The sequence below is a fragment of the Ricinus communis genome, chromosome 3 (assembly GCF_019578655.1).
Source record: "Ricinus communis isolate WT05 ecotype wild-type chromosome 3, ASM1957865v1, whole genome shotgun sequence".
NCBI lineage: Eukaryota > Viridiplantae > Streptophyta > Magnoliopsida > Malpighiales > Euphorbiaceae > Ricinus > Ricinus communis.
The window spans coordinates 32629819-32656248 of record NC_063258.1 but is presented as its reverse complement, the minus strand read 5'-3'; the positions used below and the strand labels follow the sequence as shown (position 1 = coordinate 32656248).

The window sequence follows — 26430 nt, the reverse complement described above, 5'->3', positions numbered from 1 at the left end:
ACACTTTTTAGCGACGAAATTAATTATTGTTGTTGATACTAATAAATAAATGGTTATAAAAATTGTACTGTACCAATCGATTTCGGATCCAACATAAAACACAAAAGAAGCCGTCTCTGGCTCGACCTCTTCTTGCTTATAGCTAAATTTATTACCTCTTCGTGAGCTTCTAACACAGTAGTGAACGGAAAGAGAGAATTGATTCCAAATATCTAAATCCAATAGAATCAGAATCAAAAGAAGAGGAAGAAGAAGAAGATGGAGAAAGGTAAAGGAGTGATGGGTTCGGGCCGTAGATGGGCTATAGACTTCACTGACAATTCTAACCTTCCTTCTTCTCGTGACGTCCCTGATCCTCCTGGGTTCTCTCGTGCCTCTCAAGATCAGGTTCATTATTCTTTTACTTTCATATTTTTCCCTCAAGATTTTATCTTTTTATTGACTGCTTTTACCTTTTGATTTAGTTAATTCCTAATTTTGCTTTTGTTTTTGTTAATCTTTTTTTTTTTTCTCTTTTGATTTGGGTTTTGTCACAGGACGATTCGACTGTAACAAAGCAGAAAAAAGATGCTGAAGCTAATTGGAAAGCTCAGGTTTTTTGCTTCTTTCTACTTTCACGAAAATTGAACTAGAAATTGAGTGATTTGAGTCATCTATTTCCTCTGATATATGGGATGGAAATTTGGTTAAAAAGGATTGCTTTTGAAAATAACTCTTTTATGAATCAGCTACTTTACGATGTCAAGACACAAGCTTTTAAAGATTGCTTTATGAGTATTTGAGAATTCAAGTATAGTGGTCACTGTCCTGATAAGTAATTGAGTGAGGTGTTAGGTGCTAGTATATTAGAAGGTCCGGCCTTTATTTCAGTGTGGGTGTGATTGTTTCTGAGTGTAATTCATCAAGAAGTTTGGTTTTACCAATTGTGAAAAGCATTAGCAAATTGTGCAGCTTTGTAGGTTTTATATGGTTATCTGACGGTACGGGTTTCCAGATTGAAGTTTGGATTTGGTAGTACTGGTCTTGAATCTAAAAGACTGTTACCATGTTTCTTGTTTGAGTGGTGCCACGTCAACTAAATTTTATCTTTGTTTAGTAGCAGACAGGTTAGTCTGCATGTATAGGTTTCATATTGACAACTTCAGTATGTTTTAAAAGCTTTCTTTAGGTTCTTCTCAGCTAAATTCAGTATGAGAAGGTCCTTGGTGTATTAAAGATATGAGTGGGTTTGGAGTGATGTTGAGCAGTTGATCACGCATTACATTTTCTCATAAAAGAAATTTTTTGCTAGTGCGCCTATTCCTGAGTTGTAGAATTTGCTGCAGAATTTCCATAGTTATTGGTTGCAGTAAATGACGGCATATAGCACCTAGGATAAGTGAGTCACGGTAAGAGCAAAATGGGTGAGGAGCGAGAAGGAGAGACGTAACAATCAGTCTCCATTGCAATTAGGGTGTTAAAAAATGACGTATCAGATCTTCAAGCAGATAAGAAAAGATTTTGCAAAAATTTGGCTGGTCATAGAAGAAAGACACTGATTATAGGACAAGTCTGCTGGTTTCATGCATATTTTTAGTGTTCTCTGATCTATGTGATTTTTCCTTGAATATTTATTGCCTAAGTTTTCATATTTCTGATGTTTATTTTAAGTTGTCAGATGTACTATGTGTTATCAAATTTCTTTTGCTGTACTGTTAACTAACACCTTTAGTCTTTATTATGTATGAGCAGAAAGCTTGGGAGGTGGCACAAGCCCCTTTCAAGAATTTGATGATGATGGGATTCATGATGTGGATGGCTGGAAACACAGTGCATCTGTTTAGCATTGGTATAACGTTTTCAGCTCTTTGGCAGCCCATCAGCGCTCTTCAAGGGGTTGGGAAAGGTAAGCTGACCATAAGTTACTATTTATTACTGCTTTGTTGTAAAGAGGGTTTGTTTGAGAGTAATCAATAGTCTATTATGATCTGATTTTACTTGTGGAGGTTGCTTCTGCTGATCCTTTTAAGGATTTAAACATGCATTGTACATATATTCTTATTACCTGATAGGGATATCCTACAATCGAGAAAAAAAAAAACCATATCATTCACTTTAATGCAATTACGGTGGTGGCTATAAGATCCACAGGTACTGCAAACCACAAGCCCCCTTCTTTCTTTTGCACCAGACAAGAGCCTCTCATAATTCCATTGTTTGCTCTTTCTAACTTTATCCTGCCTATAGTATTTTAGGGATGGATCATAATCACATCCATCAACTACTGGGTTTTCTATCTTAAATGTACATGGGAATCATGACTAGCATCGTCTTGAATAGAAATTCCTTTTCTAATACTGTGTGCACATGCACGATTTCTTGTGGTTCTGGTAATAAATTAATTCTATGCTTTCTTAATGATCAATAATTTCTTGCCTGTTCTCTTGATTTTACTGTATGTCTAATTATTTTATACTGTTCTTTTCTGGTAATAATTGGCCATTTCCTTGTTTTATTGGTGATAGCTGCGTATTACTTTTCTGATCACGATCACTGTCAGTGAATACCTTGCTCATATACTGTTCTAGGTTTATTGCATATAGTTGTTGTTCGAGTCTATAACGCTCTTAAAGTTTGCTCGTCGTTAAATGCTTATCTTTTGTTTCCTCATGCAGTTTTTGAACCGTACAAAGACAGCAGAGTAGATCTTAACGGGCCTAAGTTGCTCTTTATTGCCCTCAATTTGGGGGGTTTAGCACTGGGTATTTGGAAGGTAAGATGCATTATGCTTGCCCTTCCTGAAGAAGTTGTCCTTCAAAACGGGAAAGAAAAAACAGAAAAGGAGTATTTTGTCTCATATTGTTCTTTGATTTTGGCAGCTTAACTCATTGGGGCTTCTTCCAACACATGCATCAGATTGGGTGTCATCCTTGCCTCCTGCTCAGGTTTGTTTTGTGTTCTCATGATTTTCAAACTTGGAAACTAAGAAACTTTTGAAAAAAGGAAAAGATTTTCTCATCTATATTTGAAATCTATTTACTAGTACTTTATGTTGCAAAACCATGGTAAACATTGTGTTGTCGGATCATGAGGTTTTTAATAGATATATTGTTAGGTGAGTTTGGTTTCCTCCACATATCTGAGATTGTAACAGTCTTTAAAGCAATAAAAATGACTGATGTAAATGATCTCTTTCATAAAGAAAGTTATGCCTATAACTAATTGCACATCGTTTACAATGTTTATCAGCAATTAGAAGGTTTATCGCCTAAATTCTTTATTTATGAGCTTCATAACTTTTTTAGTTCTGGTTCTGTTGTGGTATAGTCTTCATGTCTGGGAAATCAATTATCTAGCAGAACTGCTACAGAGATCCTTCACTAACATCAAGTTATTTCCTTTGTTTGACTTTCAGGAGGTTGAATTTTCAGGCGGTGGCATTCCCCTGCATTAATTAGTTCTACAGAGTAGACGGCCGTCAATTTGATGGATGCACTCGAGCTCGTAGAGGATAACACTATTCTTGGTTTATAAGCCATGGGCTGCCGTCATGGAAAATATACGGCATGGAGAGAATTATTTGTGTAGGACACCCTTTAGCAGGCTTTGATTTGTTCTACTGCATATAATGTAGTTGACTATCAATGAATGCCATACTCATTATTTCTTTGCTTTAGTTCCCCATTTCCTTTTTAATGTACAACTAATGAACAACCATGTTCAAGATTCCAGCCTTTTGTGCGAGTTCTCTCTCAGATGATGTTGAGATATCATAAGTGGTTGTTAATGGAGTTGAAGTTACCAAAGTTTGAGGGGTAGTTATATTATGGATTAAAAAGAGACACATCTGACTAGTATGATTTTCTTTTTCTCGGTTGCAGGCATTTTTTATTTGTTCTACCAGATGAAATGGTATATTCAGAACGTGATAACCACAAGGAGAAAACATCATTATTCCACCTGTTTACCAGTGATGTTATAGTATTTGTGGCTGCCTAAAATTCTTTTACATGCCAAAGCACTAAAATTGAATTATGATAAGGAGCTCTCAGCTTAATATTGTTTGGGTTTGAATCACATTTGAAGCCAACACATTTTTTCTTTTTAGACAAATCTAAAACAATTTCTTTACCCTTTTTCTTTTCAACCTAAATCAATTTACTGCCACTGCATCAACTCTGGTAAATAACTAAAATCAGACTTTAAGATGAAACCTTTGATGTTTTTCTTTTGGCATTAATATAATCAAACATGCTAATATAATATTAGTCTTAACATAATATTTTTAAAAAATATTATATTTGATTTCCCGAAAAGTGATATTATTATATTGGATAGATTATCTCCAAAAAGAAAAAATTATATTGGATAAATAAAATAGCACAACTTCATCACTCTCATCTCGAACTCCTCTATCAGACCAAACCCTCTCTAATGGATTTCACAGCAGAGCAGCTGATCCAATTCAACGGCACAGACCCATCAAAGCCAATCTACTTAGCAATTAAGGGTCGTGTTTTTGATGTCACCGCAGGCAAATCTTTCTATGGACCAGGTGGATCCTACGCAATGTTCTCTGGCAAAGATGCAAGCAGAGCTCTTGCAAAGATGAGTAAGAACGATGAAGATATCTCTCCTTCTCTGGACGGCCTCACTGAAAAGGAAATGGGTGTTCTTAATGATTGGGAAAAGAAGTTTGAAGTTAAGTATCCCATTGTTGGCCGTGTTGTTGGTTCTTGAATAATATAATAGATTTAACGCTTCTTGTTTTGTGGTGTGTTGTATTTAACCTAAAGCGATTTGTTGTATTGGGTATATAAAGTTTATGAATTTGATAATATATGAGGATGATGAGAACTCTTTATGTATGGTTTATGTTTTGATGATTGAATAAATTTGGGTTGTGTTTATAACTTGGGTTTAGTTTATTGGGTTTTGATTTTTTCTTTTCATGATTCCGTTAGTATTATTGTTCTTTGATATGCTTTGTTGTGAATTGTTAATGGGTTAGAGAATAAGCTGGTCTTGGTCTTATGGAATCTACACAATCCTTTGTTATTCTAGTTGGTGTTGAGCTGATTGAATGAAATTTGTGTGTTTTGAATAGGAAAAGAATTTTAGGTGAATTTACCAGGAACTTCAAGAGCGTATATTATCTTGTTGCTGACTTCTGTTTTGTGCAGCCTGACTTTTGTTTTGACTCTTGACTTTTCAAATATCAACTTGAGTGTCACAGTTCCAAAATGTTTGGGACACTTGAGAAACTCTGTCATGGATCTGCACAACTTCTCCAGCAACATCACTTTGAGGGATTTACAAGTGGTTGTGCATTAAGAATGATGCATTTCAGTATAAACCAATTAGAAGGGAAGATGCCAAGATCATTAGTCAACTGTACCAAGCTAGAGTCAGACATCTTAGGAAGAATCAGATAAGTTATTTCTTCCCTTCTTGGTTGGGCATTCTTCTGGAGTTAAGGATGCTAATAATTTGCTTGGTGCAATAGTGAAACCTGAAATCTATAGTTCCCTCAGAAATCATTAAGCTTTCTGAGGTTGCCAGTGGAATACTTCAAGCATTGGGTAGCCATTAGAAGTTTGACCAAGGACGGAAAAATATATGGAAGCAAACACATTTTCCCAAATACAAGTTTATCCTTGGTCTAGCCTTTTTAGCTACTCAATTACAATGAGAAACAAAGGACAGGAGACTGCATATGCGGAAGTCCTGGAATTCTTTGTAGCTATTGATGACTCAAATAGCAAATGTGAAAGAGAAATCCCTGAAGAGATTGGAAATCTTACAGGACTACAATTGCTAAGCCTTTCCACTGACATTGTCACTAGTAAAATTCCTTCATCCTTGGGGAACTTGAAAGAGCTTGAAGCTCTGGACCATTCAATGAACAACTGTCGGGAGAAAGCAACGCAACTGATGGATATATTCTTTCTTTCTTTCTTCAGTGTGTCTCAGAATTACCTGACAGGACCAGTACCAAGAGGAAACAAACTAGCCAATAGCACCTCCAGAATCGGAATTTAATTGAATTTAATTGGAAGGTGGTGTTGATTTGGTTATGAAAGTGGATCATTGATAGGAATAGTTATTAGGTGCTGTATTAACGTGAGGAAGCATGAATGGCTCATCTAGAAGTTTTCGAGGCTGCCGCAGCACGAAATTAATGTGAGTGGAGCAACTTCTCTTGTTTACAATATATTGTACAAATTTGTAGCACTAGGATTTTCTAATACATACTGTATTTCTGTCTTTTATTCTGTCTTCTCTTGGTAGATCGCAGGCTTGCAGTATTTATCTCGTGTGAAACAGTAATGATCCAAAAATGCCTTACTCAGGAGATTATCTGTTCTTCGGTTTGTTATTTTTGTGACAACTTGAATTTATAAAGATTCATTTCAAGATTCCTTATCCATAACCATTTATTATGCATATAATATTTTGAAAGATTAATCGACATTCTTCATTTCAAATAAGAATTATACTAGGGAGTAAACTCTGAAACGAGCAAGCAGAAAACCTACCCTTTCAGCATATGCCAAAGATAACAATTTTGTAGTATTAACTATGTAACCTCCAGCAAAAGGATTACATGATACTGTTGCTGTAGACAAGGCTTGCAAATTAATCAATAACATGTTTATAAAAACTGAACAAACATCACATTAAGAACTTTCTTTCCATTGTATGATTGTTTTACTTTTACGGAGTAAGCATCAGGAGATTCTAATTTTCAAGTAGTGTTGCTCTAGCAACCCTTAACTGTACAAGGCGCGGGGACTTCAGTAGATTTCTCGCACGGACTACGCGATTGTTGTCCAATTTGCCCTGGATTTTCTGTTTGCCTGCAGTGATAGTCGTGGGGCTGGGATGTTCCTGTAATATTAATAATACCAGCTACATCAAAACGTGATGAAAAATAGAGAAAATCTCAATGACAAGTGCAGATCTCAGATTTTCATTTGGTAGATTTAGTGACGAAAGTTCTATAATTGAGAACGTAGCCAAAGCTACAGATCAGGCGTTCCTTACTTATAGTGGTGTGTCATGTATATATATGTCGGTCATTGAATTGAATTAAAATCGTCCCCTACTTACACATAGCGCAAAGATTTAGCGACGTTTACATTCGGCGGAAAGCCGGAGATCATTGGCAAAAGAACCAAAGTGAAAACCCCCTGATTCATAGGATATATGGTTTAAATGGAAGAGACATAACATGAAATCGTATCTTACTCACCAAGTAATCTTCGAGCATCAACAGTTGATGAGGAGGAGAGGACTACAATCGTAGCCAACACAAGGCATACCATGCTAAAGCCTTTCATTCTGCCAACCACAATTGACCTTATTACTTCTTCAGCTTCTCCTTGCTCTTATTTATAGACATAATTAGCATAGAATTCAAAGAATCAAACTAGATTTCTTCTAATTTATAATTTCATGGTAAACTTCAAATTAATTTTCAGGTTTTTAAAGTTTCAACACTCTCAAGCTTAGTCCCGACATAGGTGTATATTTTAACTTGAACAACCCCTCCCCTTTATAATAATAATAAGTCTTATACTTCTAATTACTTGTGGCATTACAAATATTTGAATGGATCATGACTTTCAGAATATGATATTCAGAAATATAATGACATGAATTGTTAAATGATTAATTTTTTGCTTCTAAAAAAAGGTTAGTTGCCTTTTTTTTTTTTGTAATTTATGCTATTAATTCAATTATTTTTGTTTATAAATATCTAATATGCATCTCTCTAATTGAATAAGTCAACGTAAATATTTAGCCAATAACACCTAACGTTGACATTAACATACGCATTTTGAGATGACTTTGAATTACTCCAACTCCCCATCGATTTCAAAGTTTTTACTTTTAATTTAATTTTACAGATATTATCGAATAAACAGTTAAAAGATCTTACATTCTTTTCGTACCGTTATTATAAATGTCTATTATTCATTTTATCTTTTGATTCGTTGGCATTCTTTACCTTGTATGCTATTCAAGAACCTATTACATCCATAATTTTATATTAAATTTTGAGTTTGAAGTTTGATCAGTAAACTATCTTCTTATAAGTAAACCTCTCAATTCGTATTATGCACCCAATATTTATACTTAATTAAGTATACCTGTCTATAAAACTTGCTTAAATTCATCCAAACATACTTTTATGTTCTCCCATGACAATGTCCAGCTATTTTAGCTACTCAATTCAATGAGAAACAAAGGCAGTGCGATGCCAATCCAACAAACATCAAGGGCTTCAGGTGAAATTTTTATTCTTGGTTCTTCATTCAACTACTCCAACTTTTCAAGCTTGCTTGTGGCGTTAATCGTCGACTTATGACTCACAATTCTTTTCTCCTTCCCCGAGTTTGGTGTCAATTCTTGTAACTCAGGTTCTTAATTCTTTATCATTAATGGGTCTGCATTTCTTTATAAATTTGAGTGTAGACTTTTTTTTGTGGTGTTTTATCAATTCCGCGTTGATGGGTCTTACTTTTCTTTGCAAGGTTGACGTCACAGTACGTCAAGAAGTCATGAAATCTTTTGCAGCTATCGATCTCTCGAATAGAGAAGTTGACAGGTGTTGCACAAATTTGTAAACCTATTATTATCCAGCATAAATTAGTCGGGTATACTGCAGACTTGCAAGATTTATCGCATGTGATACAGGATGGTTAGAAAGATGCCTTGCTGAGGAGAATGTTGAAAGAGCATATATATATTGATTCTCTGTTCTTTAATTTGGTATTTAGTTGATAACTTGAATTTAAAGATTGATTTCAATATTTCTGACCCATGTTCATTAATCATGGATATATACTTTGAAGACTAGTTTTGGTTCTTCATTTCAAGATTCCTGATGAGAATGACTGCAAAAAAGAACTATACTAGGAGTAAACTCTGAAATGAGCAAGCAGAAAACCTGACGGATTACATGATAATGTACACCACACAAGGCTGCAAACTAATCAACAACATGTTTACGTACACTGAACTAATTACAAGACTTTAAAAGCTGAATAAGCATTTAAAACAAATGTTTGCTTGAACAATAACTTTAGAATACAGTTGATATATCTACTTAGAAAGGGAAGTAATCTTAAATGCACATTCTAATTGATTGCTAAAAATGCCTTGCACAGGATGGTTAATAAAAGGCCTTGCTCAGGAGAATGCTGAAGGTGCATATATTAAATCTTTTTCATGTCTTATAAAGCCTAAACAAGTTTAGTGACTATGAATTAAAAATTAAATTATTTATTAGTTTATTACAAAAACTGAAAGACATTTAATGAGATTTGCACTTCATTCCGATAAATAAGTTTAATTTTTAGAGTGATTCTTACAAGTAATAAAAATATTAATTATAAATATTTAAAATTTAAAAGAAAGTTTTTAATTAAAGTAGAAAAGATTATTATTAGACAGCTTTCTTTTTCCGTTAAATTATTTATAGTGCATTCAGTAGTCCAAAGTGGAAAACTTTCATTTGTATCACATTCAGTAAAGTTGGAAACTATTTTCCTTGGCCGACACTGGAATTTCTTTTGCGTGAAGGAAAATACATAATCCAACTACTTTTTATAATGACATGACTTCGCACCAGACGGACTGGAGTTTGCAGGGATGTTCGCCACTCCTTTCTCTGCACTTTCGTGGCAACGGGTTTGGATTATGAACCTGTCAATTTATGTACCTGGATATTCATTAGCAAGTTTGGGTAGGTATTACACTGAAGGGCTTTTGGAAAACCCTTCTGTAACTCTTCTTGTTTTTTCTCTTACACCCATATTACTTTTATGCTATATTTAATTAAAATTTATTATAAAATAATTTTACTTGAAAAAATATATATATAAAAAATAAAAAATAAATTATAAAATTAAATGAGATATTTTAATATTACAAAATATATTAATAAATTTATATAAAATTCATTTAAAAATTTTACATATTTTATTAGAATTTAATTTACTCATAATCAATTCCATACAAATTCGAATATATAGAATTCTAAATTAACTTTCACTTCATTCAAAATACATAATTTTAAATTTATAAATAAATTTTAATCAAATACAACGTTAATCATATTTGGCTAATAAAAATTCTTGAGAGGGAAAGGAAATTGAAAAGGAACCCTTATAGATAAATTGGGGTGTGAAAATTTCCCTTCATAAAAAGAAATTAAGATCTAATTAAATATCATTTTTATTTCTATTATTACAATAAATAATTTAAAATTAATTAATTCTCCTCTCTTCCTTTAATTGATTATTTTTATATGACCAACACAATATAATAAATTCTTTTCTTCTCTTCTCTTTAACTCACTTCTTTTATATTACCTTCCTCTTCTCTTTTTTCTTTATTGTCATGCATAGTGTTAGGGATTTTAGAAGGTGGAAAATAGTTTTATTGCTTTCTTTCTTCTTTTTCTTTTCTTAAATTTTCTTTTACTAGAACGGAATATTACAAGAAATTAGAATAGGTTTTAAGTTTGATGCATATCTAATGTTTAAAATCAGAATCTTCGTTAAGCTAGAGATATTTACCATTTCATTTATATACTCTATTAATTTTATGTGTTTCAATATTTTTTGTTTCATTGAAAGTTTAATGGACCATAAATTTTTAAAGCAAAATAAGTTTAATATTTAATATATTTTTAATCAAATCCATATTTTCCATTATATATTACAAATTAGGTTATATCAACCATTTTCTTCGTGTAGTAATTAAATCATAGGTTTTATAGAAGTATAAAAAGTTGGGATTGAATATTATAATTTGAGAAATTCTTTTTGAATTATAGATAAGGGAAGGATATTCAAATTTTTAATACCTTGCTTAAAATTAAAATACATCTATTGTCAAGCTAAGCGGGTGGGTGTATTTGAGCGAAATTTTTATTCATCCTTTTTGTTCACATATATATCCTGCACAAAATTAAAAAGAAGAGAAATACTTACTCTAATTCCTCTTATATAACTCTTTCAAACTATATAGATTTTCTAACGTGTCTATGAAACTATGATTTATCATACTTTTAAGTAATATCTATAATTGTGAAACCATAATGGGGAGTTCATTGCAGTCTTCTCCTGCCCTATCAAACCTGCAGAATCTAATGAAGCCGAACTGAAGGCTGTCCTCAAAGCCCCAGAGCTGTCCAACTCCTTCAACATACTTGTTAATAGGGCGGTCCATATTGAGTCAGATTATAAAAATACTGTGAGGTGGACACATGCTTCGATTCCCTCCTGCCCTTTGATGTTCTGAAACACACCGCACAAAATACAAAGGCTCATCGCCTTGTGCTCAAGCTCTACCATCTCTCATGTCCTTAGAGAATCTAATGTTGTAGTGGATCAATTGGCAAAACCTGCTGTGTATAGGAGTAATGATTTCGTTGCTTTTCTCTGTATGATTCTCCTTCATTTTAGTTCTGAGTTGATTCAATTCTGAATGTAATCGAAATTTTGGAGTTTTTTCACATATAAATAAGTCAATAATAGGAGTCCTTTTCTTTCGGGGTGTAAAAGGGTAGTCTATTAGCTTTGGGTAGTTTGGCTTAAAAGCATTTAATTAATTAGTAAAATAATATCTCTTATTATTGAAAAAATAAAATCTGTTAGTCACTTCATAATAACGGTTGATATATTTATTAATATTTTATTTTAGAGTTTGATTATGACATTTCAATCGAGGATTGAAACTAATAGTCAAATTGTAGGTACTCGATAGATCATATTCAGTAAATATGACATATAAGAATAATGTTTACATTTTGAATACAACTGGAAAACAAGGCAATGGGTAGCATTTGTTTTGCATTAACGAAAATCTTACAAGCATTTATAAAATAATTACTTTTTATTTGCAAATATATGCATATTGCGTCTCAGAATATTGGACTGCTTACATGCATATACATATATATATGAAATAACAAGGCTGAGAACACCGGAAGGAAGGAGCTGCAGATAAACTAACATTTTTCTTTAAGAAAGTTGAACTTTGATGATTAGGGCTAGCATGAAATAATCCCTGGTGGACATGGCGGTGGTACGGGATCATCTCCATTGCATGGTGCTGGAGGAGTTCCACGTCTTTCAAGCGATTGAGTGGAAACCCCTGGACTTCCGCAAGACACTACAGAGATAATATAATATAATATATCAGCAGTGATTAATTAAAGGGCAATCAATCAAAAGAAAACTTATAAAGTTTTACATCACCATTTTGACGTTCTATAAGCACAGCAAGTGATTTGATATATAAAGAAAGAACGAGCTTTGCTTATGCGAACCAAGTAAGTGGTCTCACCAGTTAATTGTCGAGCGAAAGTGGAGGAGCTATGGAAAGCAAGATTTGTTGTGGCCAAGACCAAGAGCATACATACTATGCTAATTGCCTTCATTCTGGATTTAATATATTTCTGTTCCAGTATATGTTTGCAGTTATTTATAGGGAGGAAAACCTCTTCTTCTTCTTCTTCAGCAGAAAATATAATTAGAACACGTCAGTGATCACATAATCATGAATTAATAATGCTAATACCGTTTAGCTGTAAATTATAGATCTGCGGTGAGAGCTAACTATTGAGTTGAGAGCTACGTATAGTTTTTTTCTTCTTTTCTTTTGCAAGTTAGAGTGACTTATAGATATATTCTGCCACTATTTATTTTTAGCTAAATTCTATAGCTTACTTTGTTTACATTTTCTATGCACTAAACAACTAATAGTATTTTGACAAGTAATTTATTTTACATAACTAATAATTTATAATTATGTTCTGTAATTACATATTACTGAATACAATAAGGGTTATTAAAGTAATTAACATAGTTTCAAATTTTCATACATTTTGAAAATTTATAAGAAGTTATTATAATTTACGAGAGATATATGTTATTATTTTTTATAATTTAGCAATAAATTCTATAAAAACACTTCATAAATCATTAAAATTTTATAAAAGTAATTGTATTTTTGTCAAGTGGTGAGATTTATAAGAAATTATTATAATTTAGAAAAAGTATAAAGAAGATTGTTATTATTTATAATTTAACAATAAATTTTACGATTATGAGAAAAATTAATATTTTTTATAAATTTATTAACTTTTTTGTAAATCATTAAGTTTAACAAAAGTAATTATTCTTTTATAATGTCATTTATTTTTTTACAAATTGTAATACTTACAAAAAATTATTATATTTGAGAAAAATATGAAAAAATTGTTATTTTTCATAATTTAGTAATAAATTTTATGATTATGAAAAAAATAGTATGTTTTATAAATCATTAAATTTACAATAGTAAACATATTTTTATAATATAATTTTTTTTGTAAGTGTATAATAAAAACAAATTTATAGAAGAACTCACAAATTGAAAATCGCTTTAATATATAAATTTAAATAAATGGACTTTAATATAATTATAAATGTATGGTATTTAAACATAGAAGTAAAGTAGACCGGTATTAGAAAGAGAATGATGCATATAGTATGTCTCAATATCGAAATAATGATATAAATTATTATTAAATTTTATATTTAATATTATTTAATTGTAAAAATTTAATTTGTTTCATTTCAGCCATCCAATTTTAATTTTGATTACAATTTTTTTATCTTACCAATAGAAAATTATCATGTTATATTTTTTTAATTATAATTTTCTTGTTAGTTATTTTTATCATATTTTAATCTCTTACTTATGAAATAACTAAATTAAAAAAAAATTACAGTTAAAATAAAATAAATTAAAATTTTATAATTAAAATAAAATTAATTCTACCATTCATTTTATTACTATCCCAATATGCTATTAAAAATATCTCATCTCGTAGCTCAAAGGCCACGGCATTTTGATCACCAACCGAAGGACCACATTAATGACTAATTGAGTGAAAAAGTGAATATAATATTAAAATAATTTATTACATTGATATGAGAAAAAGAGATATTACCCCTCCATTAAGATATGGAAAAAAGAGATATGCTCCTCTGTTATTTCCACATTACACTGATATTATTACATTAATATCTTAATTGTCAATCTAACAAAGTATATCCTTTGTATTTTAGAATTAATATTAGTTTGTTTATATTAATATCTAATCTTAATTAATTTTGATCGATTTTATCAATTAGCTAAAATTATAAAAATATTTATATATCTTAAAATTAGAAATAAAAATTTATTATAATAGTCCTATTTTATATGTATATCAAATTTCCATATGTTAAAGGAACAAAGAGGGTTATTATTGTTTTGTTCATTGACACAGCATTAATGAATGTCACATATGGTCAATTAGCTCGACGTGGCTGATTTTCTCACTCTAATGTAAAGGCCACGAGAAATAAAGAAATTTCAAACTCAGAATTTTATTATTTATTTATAATAATTGAAATTTAAATTTACTTATAATAATTTTTTTAAGATAAATTAAAAGAATAATATTTTATATTTTTAAAATTATAATTAAAAAAAACTGATATTTAACTGTGAAAATCATTTTTTTAGACAAGCAACCTTAGCCTTCTCTTATCTATTATATGAGCCTTGTCCAAAGAGAAAATATCTAAAACAACACTTTTAAAAGTTTGAATGTTTAGAGTTAAAGTTTCAAAATTTGCAACTTGCAGTTTTCTCATATTGCTATCTTTTATCAAGATAAATCTATGCAAAAAAAAAAAAAATTACGTTAGCGATCACCAAATTTTATACTTTATAATAAAAAATACAAAATCTATAATTTATGATTAAATGGTTATTAAGCTTTAATTTTAATAACACCAGTGAATTTTTTCAGTATATTTAGAAGGTAAATTACATATTAAAAATAAAATTTAGTAACCATTTCGTTACAAATTGAAAATTTGATACTATTTTATTATAAAACGTAAAATTTAATGACTATAAATATAATTTACTGGAAAATTTTTTTTTTTATTAAAATCACTTGCTTATTTATCTTCGATTGTGGTTTGTTTATTTGTTTTTAGCATGGTACGGTAAATAAAGTGAAATATCTATATGATCTGTGCTTAATTTTAATTGCACGTAATAGATCTGATTTTTATATGGGTAGATTTATTATCAGGGATTAATTTTCTTTCTTTCATTTTATCTTCTTTTACTGTCTTTTTCTTTTTCCTGTTTGATGTATAATAATTAATAATTATATTAGAAGGGATATTTTTAGGGATTTTGAGAATTTGTGTTTGCTCCATTATACAGAAATTTCATGAATTAATGACAATTAAATAAAAAAGAAAGATTAAAACATAGAGATTTAATGAGGAAATGAATCCAAATTTGTGAAGAACTAAAAAGCACATGTAAAAATTAGTTAGTTGATTCTGAAATGTAACTGGTTTAGTTTAAGCAGTGGTGGCACTTGATTGAGAGATTATCTCACTGATTACTTAATTTACTGTTACATTTAGATAATAAAGACAAACATGTTATATTTTACTGTTATATGGTGTCCCACACAGATGCCAGGTCACTTTTAGTTTAGGGGCATGCTTGTGTCTCGGGTCAAATATTAAGGGCCAAAATAATTCTTTTTTTTTTAGTTGTATATTCTTATTTATATAAGATGAATATTAGTTTAAAATAATTAATGATGTGTTTGTTGTTTAGTATTAAAATATAAAATATTTATATATACGTATCACTTATTTATTAGTTATTATAAAAAAAATTTATAATTTATTTCAATATATATATATTCTTATTTATATACATAACTTTGCACGTGAATAATAATAATAATAATTAGACTCGTTAGATTTTATATAATAAATAATAAAATAATTTTATTAAATTTAGAATAAAAGAATACCTCACACTAACATTAGCATACATAAAAATATTGAGATGAGTTTGAATTACTGCAACTCCCCATGAATTTGGAAGCTTTTTAAAAAAAAAAAAAAAATTAAGAGATGTTTAAATCCACCTTCTAATGGGTCTTTGACATTTTATTTAGATAAAAGAACCCATTATATGATGTTTTCGAAATTTAAACTACATAATAAACTAATCACTTTTCACTTAATTTAAGAAAAATGGAGTAATGTTTAGCCTCTGAGAATCCAGTATGCTATCATTACAAGATTTTTAAAGTTGAATAAGCATTTAAAACGAAGCGATTTAACTATAATCATCAAGAATTTTTCTACCAAATTAAAAAAATAATAATAAATAAAAGAAGAAAAGACTCAGAAGTTAGGCATCCATCTCAACTTTTACAGATTGAAATCAATTATTGTTGAGCCAGCTGAGTGCCTTGCGAAGACTGAACACCTTGACTAACTTGGGGCACAGGTATTTATTTATTAATATTTTAATTTATGAGCTAATTCATGAATTTATATATAAGTTTTTAAATTATTTTCTAGCTTGAGCACTAAATAAACTTTATATCACATCAACTATTGAATATCGGACTTATAAAAGAAAGACATGTTGAAATAATTATAGAAAAACTGCTGTGGACAGCACTGATAAATAGGCCTTTGTCTTCATTTCTAGATAGACTCGGGCATCTGCTTTCAAAAATTTCTTAAAAAAAATTTATTTGAATTAAAAAAGAAAAATGAGACTATATTGCAAGAAAATAAGAGTGATATCTGCCTGTGACTAGTTTAGCATAGATTATTTTGAATTTTCCCTTCTCATTTCACATTCATCTTTAAAGTTTGTGTTAAATCGTCCAAGGTGCATTCTCTAGTCAAAACGTTAATATCGCTTCTCCTGATAATGACATGAAACACATGACTCGCAAGCGAGGGACTGGAGTTTGCTGGGATGTTCTCCACTCCTTTCTCTGTATTTTCGTGGCAATGGGTTGGATTATGCACCTGTCAATTTCCTGCATTGAAGGACTTTTTTGGGAAACCCTTTCGTGAGTATTTTTCCTTAAAGAGTTTTTAGAAGGGTGGAGAATGTTGTTTTTCTTTTTCAAAATAAATTATATAGTCTGAGCGGAATATTACAAGAAATCAGTGTAGATTTTTAGTTAATCAGTTTATATTTTTATTTCATATAGTGAAAACTAGTATATATGTTTTGATTTTATGTATTTCTAATTTTATTATTTTATTTCAGTAAAGGATCTAAAGCAAAACTTGATATTTACTATATTTAAAATTAAATTGATGTAATGTAATAAAATAAAAAATCCATCTTTTCCATTACATATTACAAATGATGTTATATCAACCATTTGTTTTCCCTGTAGGAACTTACCTAAATCGTGGGTTTATGGAAGTATAAGAATTTGAGATTGAATATTATAATTTGAGCAATTTTTTTTGAGTTATAAATGGAAATGGTAAATTCGAATTTAAGATTTTATTCAAATGGAGCAATGCATATATTATTAAACTAAGTTCATCCCCTTTGTTTACATATATATCCTGCACGAGGAGTAGTTACTACTCTAGATATTTAATTTATTTCCTAATCTGATCTTACACTTAGCTAACGCTTGTTCATATATATCCTCTATAAAGAAATTTCTAGAAAGTGGTAGGATTTGAACCCATCATCTTTAGATTATTGGTACCTCACCCTTAACCACTAGGCTAAGAATTCAATACTTACTCCAACGTCACTTGTATATTTCTTTCAACATATTTTAGATGTTCTCACATGATTATGAAAATATGATGATTATCATACTCTTAAGTACCATTTATTATTCACTTCATAACCATCGGTTTATATTTTATTAAAGTTTTACTTCAACAATCTTTTTTTTTTTTCTAAAAGAAAAAGTAGTAATTACATGTAGATTTGATTATAACATCTCAGTGGTGAATAGTGAAATTGTGGAAGCATGTTTAGTAAACATGATATATAGGAACCATGTTTAAGTTTTGAATACAACTGCAAAACAAGGCATTGGGTAGCGTTTATTTTGCATTAACGAAAGTCTTACAAGCATTTATAAGTAATTAATTACTTTTTATTTGCAAATATATGCTGATTGAGTCTCAGAATATTGGATTCATTACATGCATATATATTAAAAATAACAAGGCTGCAAACACCGGAAAAGAAGGAGCTGCAGATACGTTCTTGATTAACAAACATTTTTGTTGAAGAAAATTGAACTTTGATCGTCAGGGCTAGCATGAAAAGATCCCCGGCGGACATCGCGGTGGTACGTGATTATTTCCGTTGCATGTTGTTGGAGGAGTTTGAGGATTTGCACCGCAACTCTCACTAGTTAATTGTCGAGCGAAAATGGAGGAGCAGTGGAAAGTAAGAATTGCTGTGGCCAAGACCAACACAATACATACTATGCGAATTGCCTTCATTCTGGATATATTTAATTTCACTGAATGAGTTGCTTCATGCTCTTCCCACTTATTTATAGGGAGGAAAACCTCCTCTTCTTCAGCAGAAAATATCATTAAAAAACAATTGCCACGTCAGTGATCATAAATTCATGAATTTAGCTGTATATTATTAATACTATAATCTCAATATTACCAAAATATATTTAAAATCTTATTATCTCACAACCTTAAGACATAATTTTTTTTAGTTTAAATTAAATGGTCGATTAATATTATAATTTATTAAGCCTAAAATCATTCTTTCATCAAATAGATTAAAAAATAACAGAGAATTCTACGAAGAGTTCCTCCTTTAGTCCATTAAGTAAAGTTATTTAGTGTATAGGTTTAAATCATTTAAACTATTTTTTTTAACCATAATTAAAAATAAAAGTTTTAGTTATAAAAGTGAAAAATGAGGCGGAATTTATCTCTTGCATCTTAAAAAGTTAATATAAGTATGTGTCTTGTGTCATGTGGCATGTTAATCAATTTTGGTTGAAATTATTAATTAAGTGAAATTGTTAAAATTTTCAAAATATTTATACTTTTAGATAAAATTATTAGAATTAAAATAATTAATCGTTTATCCGTGCGTTGCATAATCGTTATTATTATTTTGATTATAAAATTAAGATGATAAATACAATTTAATAAAATTTTAATATTTACTATTAGTTTATAATATTTTAATAAATAATAGCAAACTAACTATTTTTACATATTTTTAATTTTTAAAATTTTAAAACTTTATCAGTATAATAATATAAAAATTATTTTAAAAATATTAATTAATTAATTTTAGTATTATATAACTTAATATTATAATTGATATTACTACTTTTAGGATTATTATTTATTTTTTTAATAAATTTTAAAAATACTTATTAGTTAATATATATAAAGTTAAAATATAATAAATGTATTATTTTTTAGAATTAATGTTAGTGATTAATTAGGAATGTAAATTATTAATTAATAAATTAATAGAAAAAATTATAAAATTATACATAAACTTAATTTCTATATGATAAGAATAATACACATGTTAAAATAAAAATTCTACCTGTCAAAAATTAAGCATATATGTCCAAATATATATATATATATATATATATATATGTCTAGTTTTAACTGCATATCTAAAAATCCAAGTAAAAGGTGAGTTAGAAAAAATGGCACCATCTTTGCATCTCTTATCCTTTTTGCTGTTATTGATTCATTCCATAGGTTGCTGCTACTCTTCTTCCATATGCCATGATGATGAGAGATCGGCCTTATGGCAGTTCAAGGAAAGCCTTGTCGTTGACAACTTTGCTTGTGATCCGTCTGCCAAGCTATCCTCCTGGAGTCTCCAAGGAGATATGAACAATTGCTGCTCATGGGGTGGTATCGAATGCAATAACAACACAGGTCACGTCATTGCTCTTGACCTTTCAAGCAGCTGCCTCTATGGTTCTATCAATTCTAGTAGCACCATTTTTCGCCTTATTTACCTTACAAGCCTTAACCTTGCCGATAACAACTTCAATGCTTCTACAATTCCTTCTGAGATTAGAACTCTGTCAAGTTTGACATACTTGAATCTCTCTCTCTCTAATTTTTCTAACCAAATTCCAATACAAGTCCTTGAGCTTTCCAAGTTGGTTTCTCTTGATCTTTCGGACAATCCGTTAAAGCTCCAAAATCCAAGTCTGAAAGATCTAGTTGAAAAATTAGCCCATTTGTCCCAGCTTCATCTAAATGGGGTCACCATTTCTTCTGAAGTACCTCAGAGCTTGGCAAACTTATCTTTTTTGTCTTCTCTCCTTCTTAGAGACTGTAAATTACAGGGTGAGTTTCCTGTCAAAATCTTCCAATTGCCCAACCTTCGCATTCTTATTGTGCGATTAAATCCAGATCTCACTGGGTATTTACCAGAATTTCAGGTGGGTAGCTCTCTTGAGGCGTTGTGGCTCGAAGGCACAAATTTCTCTGGTCAGCTACCACATTCAATTGGCAACCTTAAATTATTAAGTAGTTTTGTTGCCGGTTCATGCCGTTTTGGGGGACCAATACCACCTTCAATTGGTGATCTTGGTAACTTGAATTTTCTGGATCTTTCTTATAATAACTTCTCAGGCAAGATCCCTTCTTCCTTTGGAAACCTTCTCCAACTCACTTATCTGTCACTTTCCTTTAATAATTTCAGCCCTGGCACTTTGTATTGGCTTGGTAACTTGACCAATCTCTATTTTTTAAATTTGGCTCAGACCAATTCACACGGAAACATCCCTTCTTCTGTTGGAAACATGACCAAACTCATTTACTTGAGGCTTTATTCGAATAAATTGACTGGTCAAGTTCCATCTTGGCTAGGAAATCTTACCGCATTATTGGAGCTTCAGCTTGCAGCAAATGAATTACAGGGTCCAATTCCAGAGTCTATTTTTGAGCTTCCAAGTCTTCAGGTTCTTGAGCTACACTCCAATAACCTCAGTGGGACTTTGAAATTTGACTTATTTCTTAAATCAAAAAACCTGGTTAGTCTCCAACTATCAGAAACCATTTGTCTCTGATTAGCAGTCCTCCTATTAATATTACCGTCCACAGATTTAAAACGCTTGGATTGAATTCATGTAATCTAAGCGAGTTTCCATTCTTCTTGCGTGGCGAAAATGATGACCTGGAGCATCTAGACCTATCTCAGAACGAAATTCAGGGACTCATACCAGATTGGATAACAGATTTGGGTACCGAAAGCCTTATAATTCTGAATCTGGCTTCCAATTTTCTGACAGGTTTTGAGCGACCCTTTAATGTTCTTCCATGGAAAAATTTACATGTCCTAAATCTCTCGGCCAACAATCTTGAAGGGCCACTTCCAATCCCACCTCCTTCCATCTCCATCTATATAATCTCTCAGAACAGCCTGACCGGAGAAATCTCACCAATGTTTTGCAACCTGACTTCAGTTTTGACTCTTGATTTGTCAAGAAACAACTTGAGTGGCTCTCTTCCACGATGCTTAGGAAACTTCAGTAACTTCGTGTTAGTGATGGATCTTCGAAGCAACAACTTCTCTGGCACCATTCCTGATAGATTTGAGAGTGAATGTAAAGTGAGGATGATGGATTTCAGTCATAATAAATTAGAAGGGAAGCTACCGAGATCATTAGCCAATTGTACCAAGCTAGAGATGCTCAATCTTGGGAACAATCAGATATACGATGTCTTCCCTTCTTGGGCGGGTCTTCTTCCACAACTCAGGGTTCTGATTTTGAGATCCAATAGGTTGGTTGGTGTAGTAGGGAAACCTGAAACCAATTTCGACTTCCCTCAGTTGCAAATCATTGATCTCTCCGACAATACTTTTACAGGGGAGTTGCCATTTGAGTACTTTCAGAAATGGACTGCCATGAAAAAAGTATCGATCAAGATCAGTTAAAGTATATAGAAGTGGACATAAGTTTCCAAGTACTTGATTATTCATGGTCCAACCATTTCAGTTACTCAATTACAATCACAAACAAAGGCAGAGAGACAACATATGAAAGAATCCTGAAGTTCTTTGCAGTCATCAATTTCTCAAGTAATAGGTTTGAAGGAAGAATCCCTGAAGTGATAGGGAATCTACGAGAAGTTCAGTTGCTAAACCTATCAAACAACATTCTCACTGGTCAAATTCCCCCATCCTTGGGGAGCATGAAAGAGCTTGAAGCTTTGGATCTTTCGCGAAATCAACTGTCAGGAGAGATCCCAATGAAGCTGGCGCAGCTCAGCTTCCTTGCTTTCTTTAATGTTTCTGATAATAACCTCACAGGACCAGTACCGCGGGGAAACCAGTTCGATACATTTGAAAACAATTCATTTGATGCAAATCCAGGATTGTGTGGCAACCCTTTGTCAAAAAAATGTGGGTTTTCTGAGGCGTCAACATTAGCACCTTCAAACTTTGAACAAGATCAAGGCTCAGAATTTCCTTTGGAATTTGGGTGGAAGGTTGTGCTGTTTGGGTATGCAAGTGGATTGGTGATAGGAGTAGTCATTGGGTGCATTCTTGACACAGAAAAGAATGAATGGCTCGTCAATACTTTTGCAAACTGGCAACTTAAAGTTAGACGTACTTTATGTGAAATATGGAGAACTTGATTCTTCTTTTGCAAACTTGTAAACCTAGAATTTAGTATCATAAATTGTATTATATCTGTCTTTTTATTTTTTTATTTTTTATGCACTACTCTTCTCTTGTCTGAAACATGGAGTTCTAAAAGAGGATGGCTTTAAGGAGAATGCCTTCACAATTATTTTGCTGTCATTCTCATTAGGAATCCTGAAATGAAGAATGAGAATTAGTAATTAGAATATATATATATATATATATTTATATATATATATCAGTGCTATATCATCAGTATCAGTGATATGTCAGCTCCAATACCTTAAATTGCTAATGGTGCAAACTATATATTGTGATTTGTCACAAAATAAACCTAATCAAAACTAATCGACGCTAAATTAGTTCCGTTTAACGATGATATTCGTATGATACATAGAAGGCCTAGCAACCCGCGACTGGACATGGCGCCGGAACTAGCTATGTTTCTCGCAGGACAATTGAGCACAAGGCGCATTAGGTGGAGAAGGCGTCCATATGTCTGCGCTGGGTATCCTGTTAGCCTGCAGTTTTAGTTTTTGTGCCTCCCTATTAGGGATGTTCAAATGCACCTTCTAACAGATCTTTGTCATTTTACTTAGAAAAGAAAAAAAACACATACATCATATAATATTTTCGAAACCTGAACTACATATTCTTGTGATCGGATATGAATGAACCAATCATTTATTACTTATTTTGGAAATAGAGGGAGTGCCCACAATCCAATTTGCTATTAGTACAAGACTTTTAAGATTGAGTAAGCATTTAAAACAATGTGATTTATCAAATCTTTGCTTGAACAATAATTTTAGAATACATTTGGTATATCTACTTAAAAAGGGAAATTAATCGTAAATGCAACTGATTGCTAAATCTCTTGCTCAGGAGAATGTTGAAGGTGCATATATATTGATTATCTGTTCTTTAATATGGTAACGTGACAGCTTGAATTTAGATATTAATTTCAAGATTCCTGACAACTTCAATTTAGAGATTAATGGCCATTCTCCGTTTCAAGATTCCTGATGAGAATGACTGCAAAAAGAATTATGCTAGGACTAAACTCTTACATGAGAAAGCAGAAAAACTAACGTTTCATCACATGCCAGACATTAAGAACTTGTATTATTAATTGTCTAACCTCCAGCAAAGGGGTTACATGATAATCTACTACAGACGAGGTTGCAAGCTGATCAATAACATGTTTACCAACACTGAACACACATCATTGTAAAAATTTCTTTTTATCTGTCTAATTTTCTTGTGTAATTGTCTTATATAATTGGCAGGAGAGTAAGCATCAGGTGTTTCTAAATTTCGACTTGTGTTGGTCTAGCAACCCTTTGGACAAGGCGCTGGGACGTCACTACCTTTCTCGCAGGATAATGGTGGACTAGGCACACTAGGTGAATGGCGTCCACTGGATTGCGCTGGGTTTCCTGTCGGCCGGCAATGATATTCTGTAATATTAATAACAGCAGCCACATCAAATCCATTATAGAAAAGAATAATAATTAACGGGAAAATCTCAATAAATAAGTGAAGATGAAGGAAAAAGCATCGCCAAAGCTACACATCAGGCGTGCATACTTATAGTGACGTTAATTTATATGCCGGTCGTAGTGTATGTGCACATACTGCAGATTTAGCGACGCTTGCGTTTGGTGAAAGCGTCGCAAAAGAATTAAAGTGAAAAACCTGATTCTTGTAGTCCATAATTCATAAGATTACGGCTTACATGTAAGAGACATGATCATAAAATCCAAAATCTTTATATGGGTTTCACTCACCAAGTAATCGTCGAGCAACAGTTGAAGAGGAGGAGAGAACAAGAATTGTAGCCAAAACAAGGCATACCATGCTAAAGGCTTTCATTCTGGACAGGACAATTGGCCACATTACTTTTGGGTTCTTGTTGCTCATATTTATAGAAATAATCAGCAAGGAATTCAAAGAAATAAATTAGCTTTCATGTAATTCATAATTTTTTCTTAAATTCCTAATAATTTCTTTTTGTTTATTGAAAACGTGTTAGACTATGGCACTATATATGCATTTGAATGATTCAAAATATGAAGATATTGAGAAAAATATAATACTACTGCACTTATAGTTGAATATGTCAATGAAATATGCAGCGAAAAACACCTCACACTAACATTAGCATACATAAAAAATATTGAGATGACTTTGAATCACTGCAACTCCTCATGAATTTCAAAGCTTTTTTTTCTGATTTAATTATACAAACATATATGAGTGCTCTTGCAAAGATGAGTAAGAACAATAAAGATATCTCTCCTTCTCTGGACGGCCTCACTGAAAAGGAAATGGGTGCTCTTAATGATTGGGAAAAGAAGTTTGAAGCTAAGTATCTCATTGTTGGCCGTGTTGTTGGTTCTTGAATAATATAATAGATTTAATGCTTCTTGTTTTGTGGTGTGTTATATTTAACTGTTGAAGAAAGAAGAAAGTCAGAAGCAAAAGCTGAGGTCTCCGAGGCTGCACAAGCTAAGTTGCTTGTGCAGACCTATCATCACAGACCTCAGGATAAAAGGAGCAACCTTTCCTGCACAGCAGAAAATGTCACTTCAACCCATACCCTTAGTAGAAAGAGTCGTTAGGCAACTGTTAAAATAGATTTCTCAATCAAACAAATCATGTATATATACCTATCATCTTCTTGTAAAGAACTCAGAATTCACATATACAAAATACACATAGTAGTTCTTTTCACAACATTCTTCATTGTTCTTCTTTTCATATGGTATCAGAGCAGATTTAATTTGTGCTCATCACTTACCTAAAAATCCTTTCTCATCCAGCCATGTCTCAAAATAACAAACTAACCAACATCACACTCAAAGGAAATTCCAATTACTTCGAATGGTCAAAAACAGTATATTTTGCCCTTAGCGACAGAAAAAAAACTGGGATATATCACAGGGACAAAGCAAAAGTCGAGTCAAAATTAATTTGGAAAAAAATGCAGAGTCTTTACGGTCATCAACACAATTTCACTCACATTTTCAGACTAAAATAAGAGTTATCCTAAATCAATCAGGGAACAAAAAGTTCCTCTCAAAACGCAACAGATATACTTATAAAGTAGGAAGAGTTGTAGAATTATCTTTCGCCTTCAAACGATCCAGATGAAATACAAAAAAGATCAGAACAGGATCTTGTGTATACTTACCTTGGAGGTCTGGACTCAAGCTGTGAAAGCTTGAGATCGCAGATTCTCCTTGCGTCTGACCTTCCGAAAATCGACGAGGTATTGCTAGTGTTCAACGCGAAGAAACACGAAGAAACCCCATGAACCCCCCCTTCGAATCTCAATGACAACCACGCCTACAACTCCCGAAGAGACATGACCCAACAGCAAGGAGGACCAGGCACCATTGCTCATTGTGACCACTGCCAAAGGCAGGGTCACTCCCGCGATGGATGCTGGTTCCTTCACCCGCACATGAGGCCGTCTCGGGGGGGAGGGGAAGGCGCCGGTGTGAGGCGAGGGGGGAGAGAAGAAAATAGAGGTGTTGGCGGCCGAAAGGAGAGCCTACATGTCGAGAAAGAAGAGTTAGGGTTAGGGAAAGAATTAAGAGAAGTTTATAATGGGTTTGAATGGCTTTCGACCTGACCCACCATCCGACCCGAATTCCTGACCCGGCAATATGTTGACCTGACTCGGATTGAGACTAGCCTATTTGTATTTCAAGCCCACTCCACTGGGTCCAGTCCAACTTGTCCTTAGCCCGCTCAATTGGGCCAACAGGCCCATCCGACTCCATCGGCCGCAACCAGTCAGCTCAAGCCCCAGTCCCACATAACGGCCTAGGCCCAGCAGCTCAACCAGGCCCACATAACAGAAATTCTGGCCCAACTTCAGGCCTTGGTTCAACAACC

General features: G+C 32.2%; 4 protein-coding genes and 4 long non-coding RNA genes across 8 annotated transcripts; 5 read left to right on the top strand and 3 right to left on the bottom strand.

The window, feature by feature from the left end:
• Nucleotides 1–77: 77 nt before the first annotated feature.
• LOC8274157 (ER membrane protein complex subunit 4) lies at nt 78–3785 on the top strand. Its single transcript, XM_002515353.4, has 6 exons — nt 78–387; nt 537–593; nt 1732–1885; nt 2655–2752; nt 2859–2924; nt 3395–3785. The coding sequence occupies exons 1-6, from the start codon at nt 259–261 to the stop codon at nt 3431–3433; spliced, it is 543 nt and encodes a 180-aa protein (XP_002515399.1). The 5' UTR covers nt 78–258; the 3' UTR covers nt 3434–3785.
• Nucleotides 3786–4328: 543 nt separating this feature from the next.
• LOC8274158 (probable steroid-binding protein 3) lies at nt 4329–4892 on the top strand. Its single transcript, XM_002515354.4, has one exon. The coding sequence runs from the start codon at nt 4414–4416 to the stop codon at nt 4717–4719; it is 306 nt and encodes a 101-aa protein (XP_002515400.1). The 5' UTR covers nt 4329–4413; the 3' UTR covers nt 4720–4892.
• A 775-nt stretch (nt 4893–5667) lies between these two features.
• On the top strand, nt 5668–6021 carry LOC8274159 (receptor-like protein 18). Its single transcript, XM_002515355.1, has one exon. It carries the CDS (start codon nt 5668–5670, stop codon nt 6019–6021), a length of 354 nt encoding a protein of 117 aa, XP_002515401.1.
• A 435-nt stretch (nt 6022–6456) lies between these two features.
• On the bottom strand, nt 6457–7519 carry LOC112534121. The gene is made up of 2 exons (XR_003078433.2): nt 7235–7519; nt 6457–6870 (listed from the first exon to the last, which is right to left on the bottom strand). It is a non-coding gene; the product is annotated as an uncharacterized LOC112534121 (long non-coding RNA).
• A 642-nt stretch (nt 7520–8161) lies between these two features.
• On the top strand, nt 8162–8798 carry LOC125369603. The gene is made up of 2 exons (XR_007215279.1): nt 8162–8405; nt 8520–8798. It is a non-coding gene; the product is annotated as an uncharacterized LOC125369603 (long non-coding RNA).
• A 3072-nt stretch (nt 8799–11870) lies between these two features.
• On the bottom strand, nt 11871–12631 carry LOC125369500. Its single transcript, XR_007215216.1, has 2 exons — nt 12343–12631; nt 11871–12168 (listed from the first exon to the last, which is right to left on the bottom strand). It is a non-coding gene; the product is annotated as an uncharacterized LOC125369500 (long non-coding RNA).
• Nucleotides 12632–19553: 6922 nt separating this feature from the next.
• Nucleotides 19554–22585, top strand: LOC8274161 (receptor-like protein 7). Its single transcript, XM_025156719.2, is given in 3 exon segments — nt 19554–20924; nt 20927–21786; nt 21789–22585. Coding segments are annotated over 3 exon segments (2952 nt in total). The 5' UTR covers nt 19554–19561; the 3' UTR covers nt 22518–22585.
• Nucleotides 22586–23627: 1042 nt separating this feature from the next.
• Nucleotides 23628–24436, bottom strand: LOC112534122. Its single transcript, XR_003078434.2, has 2 exons — nt 24315–24436; nt 23628–23984 (listed from the first exon to the last, which is right to left on the bottom strand). It is a non-coding gene; the product is annotated as an uncharacterized LOC112534122 (long non-coding RNA).
• Nucleotides 24437–26430: the final 1994 nt, after the last annotated feature.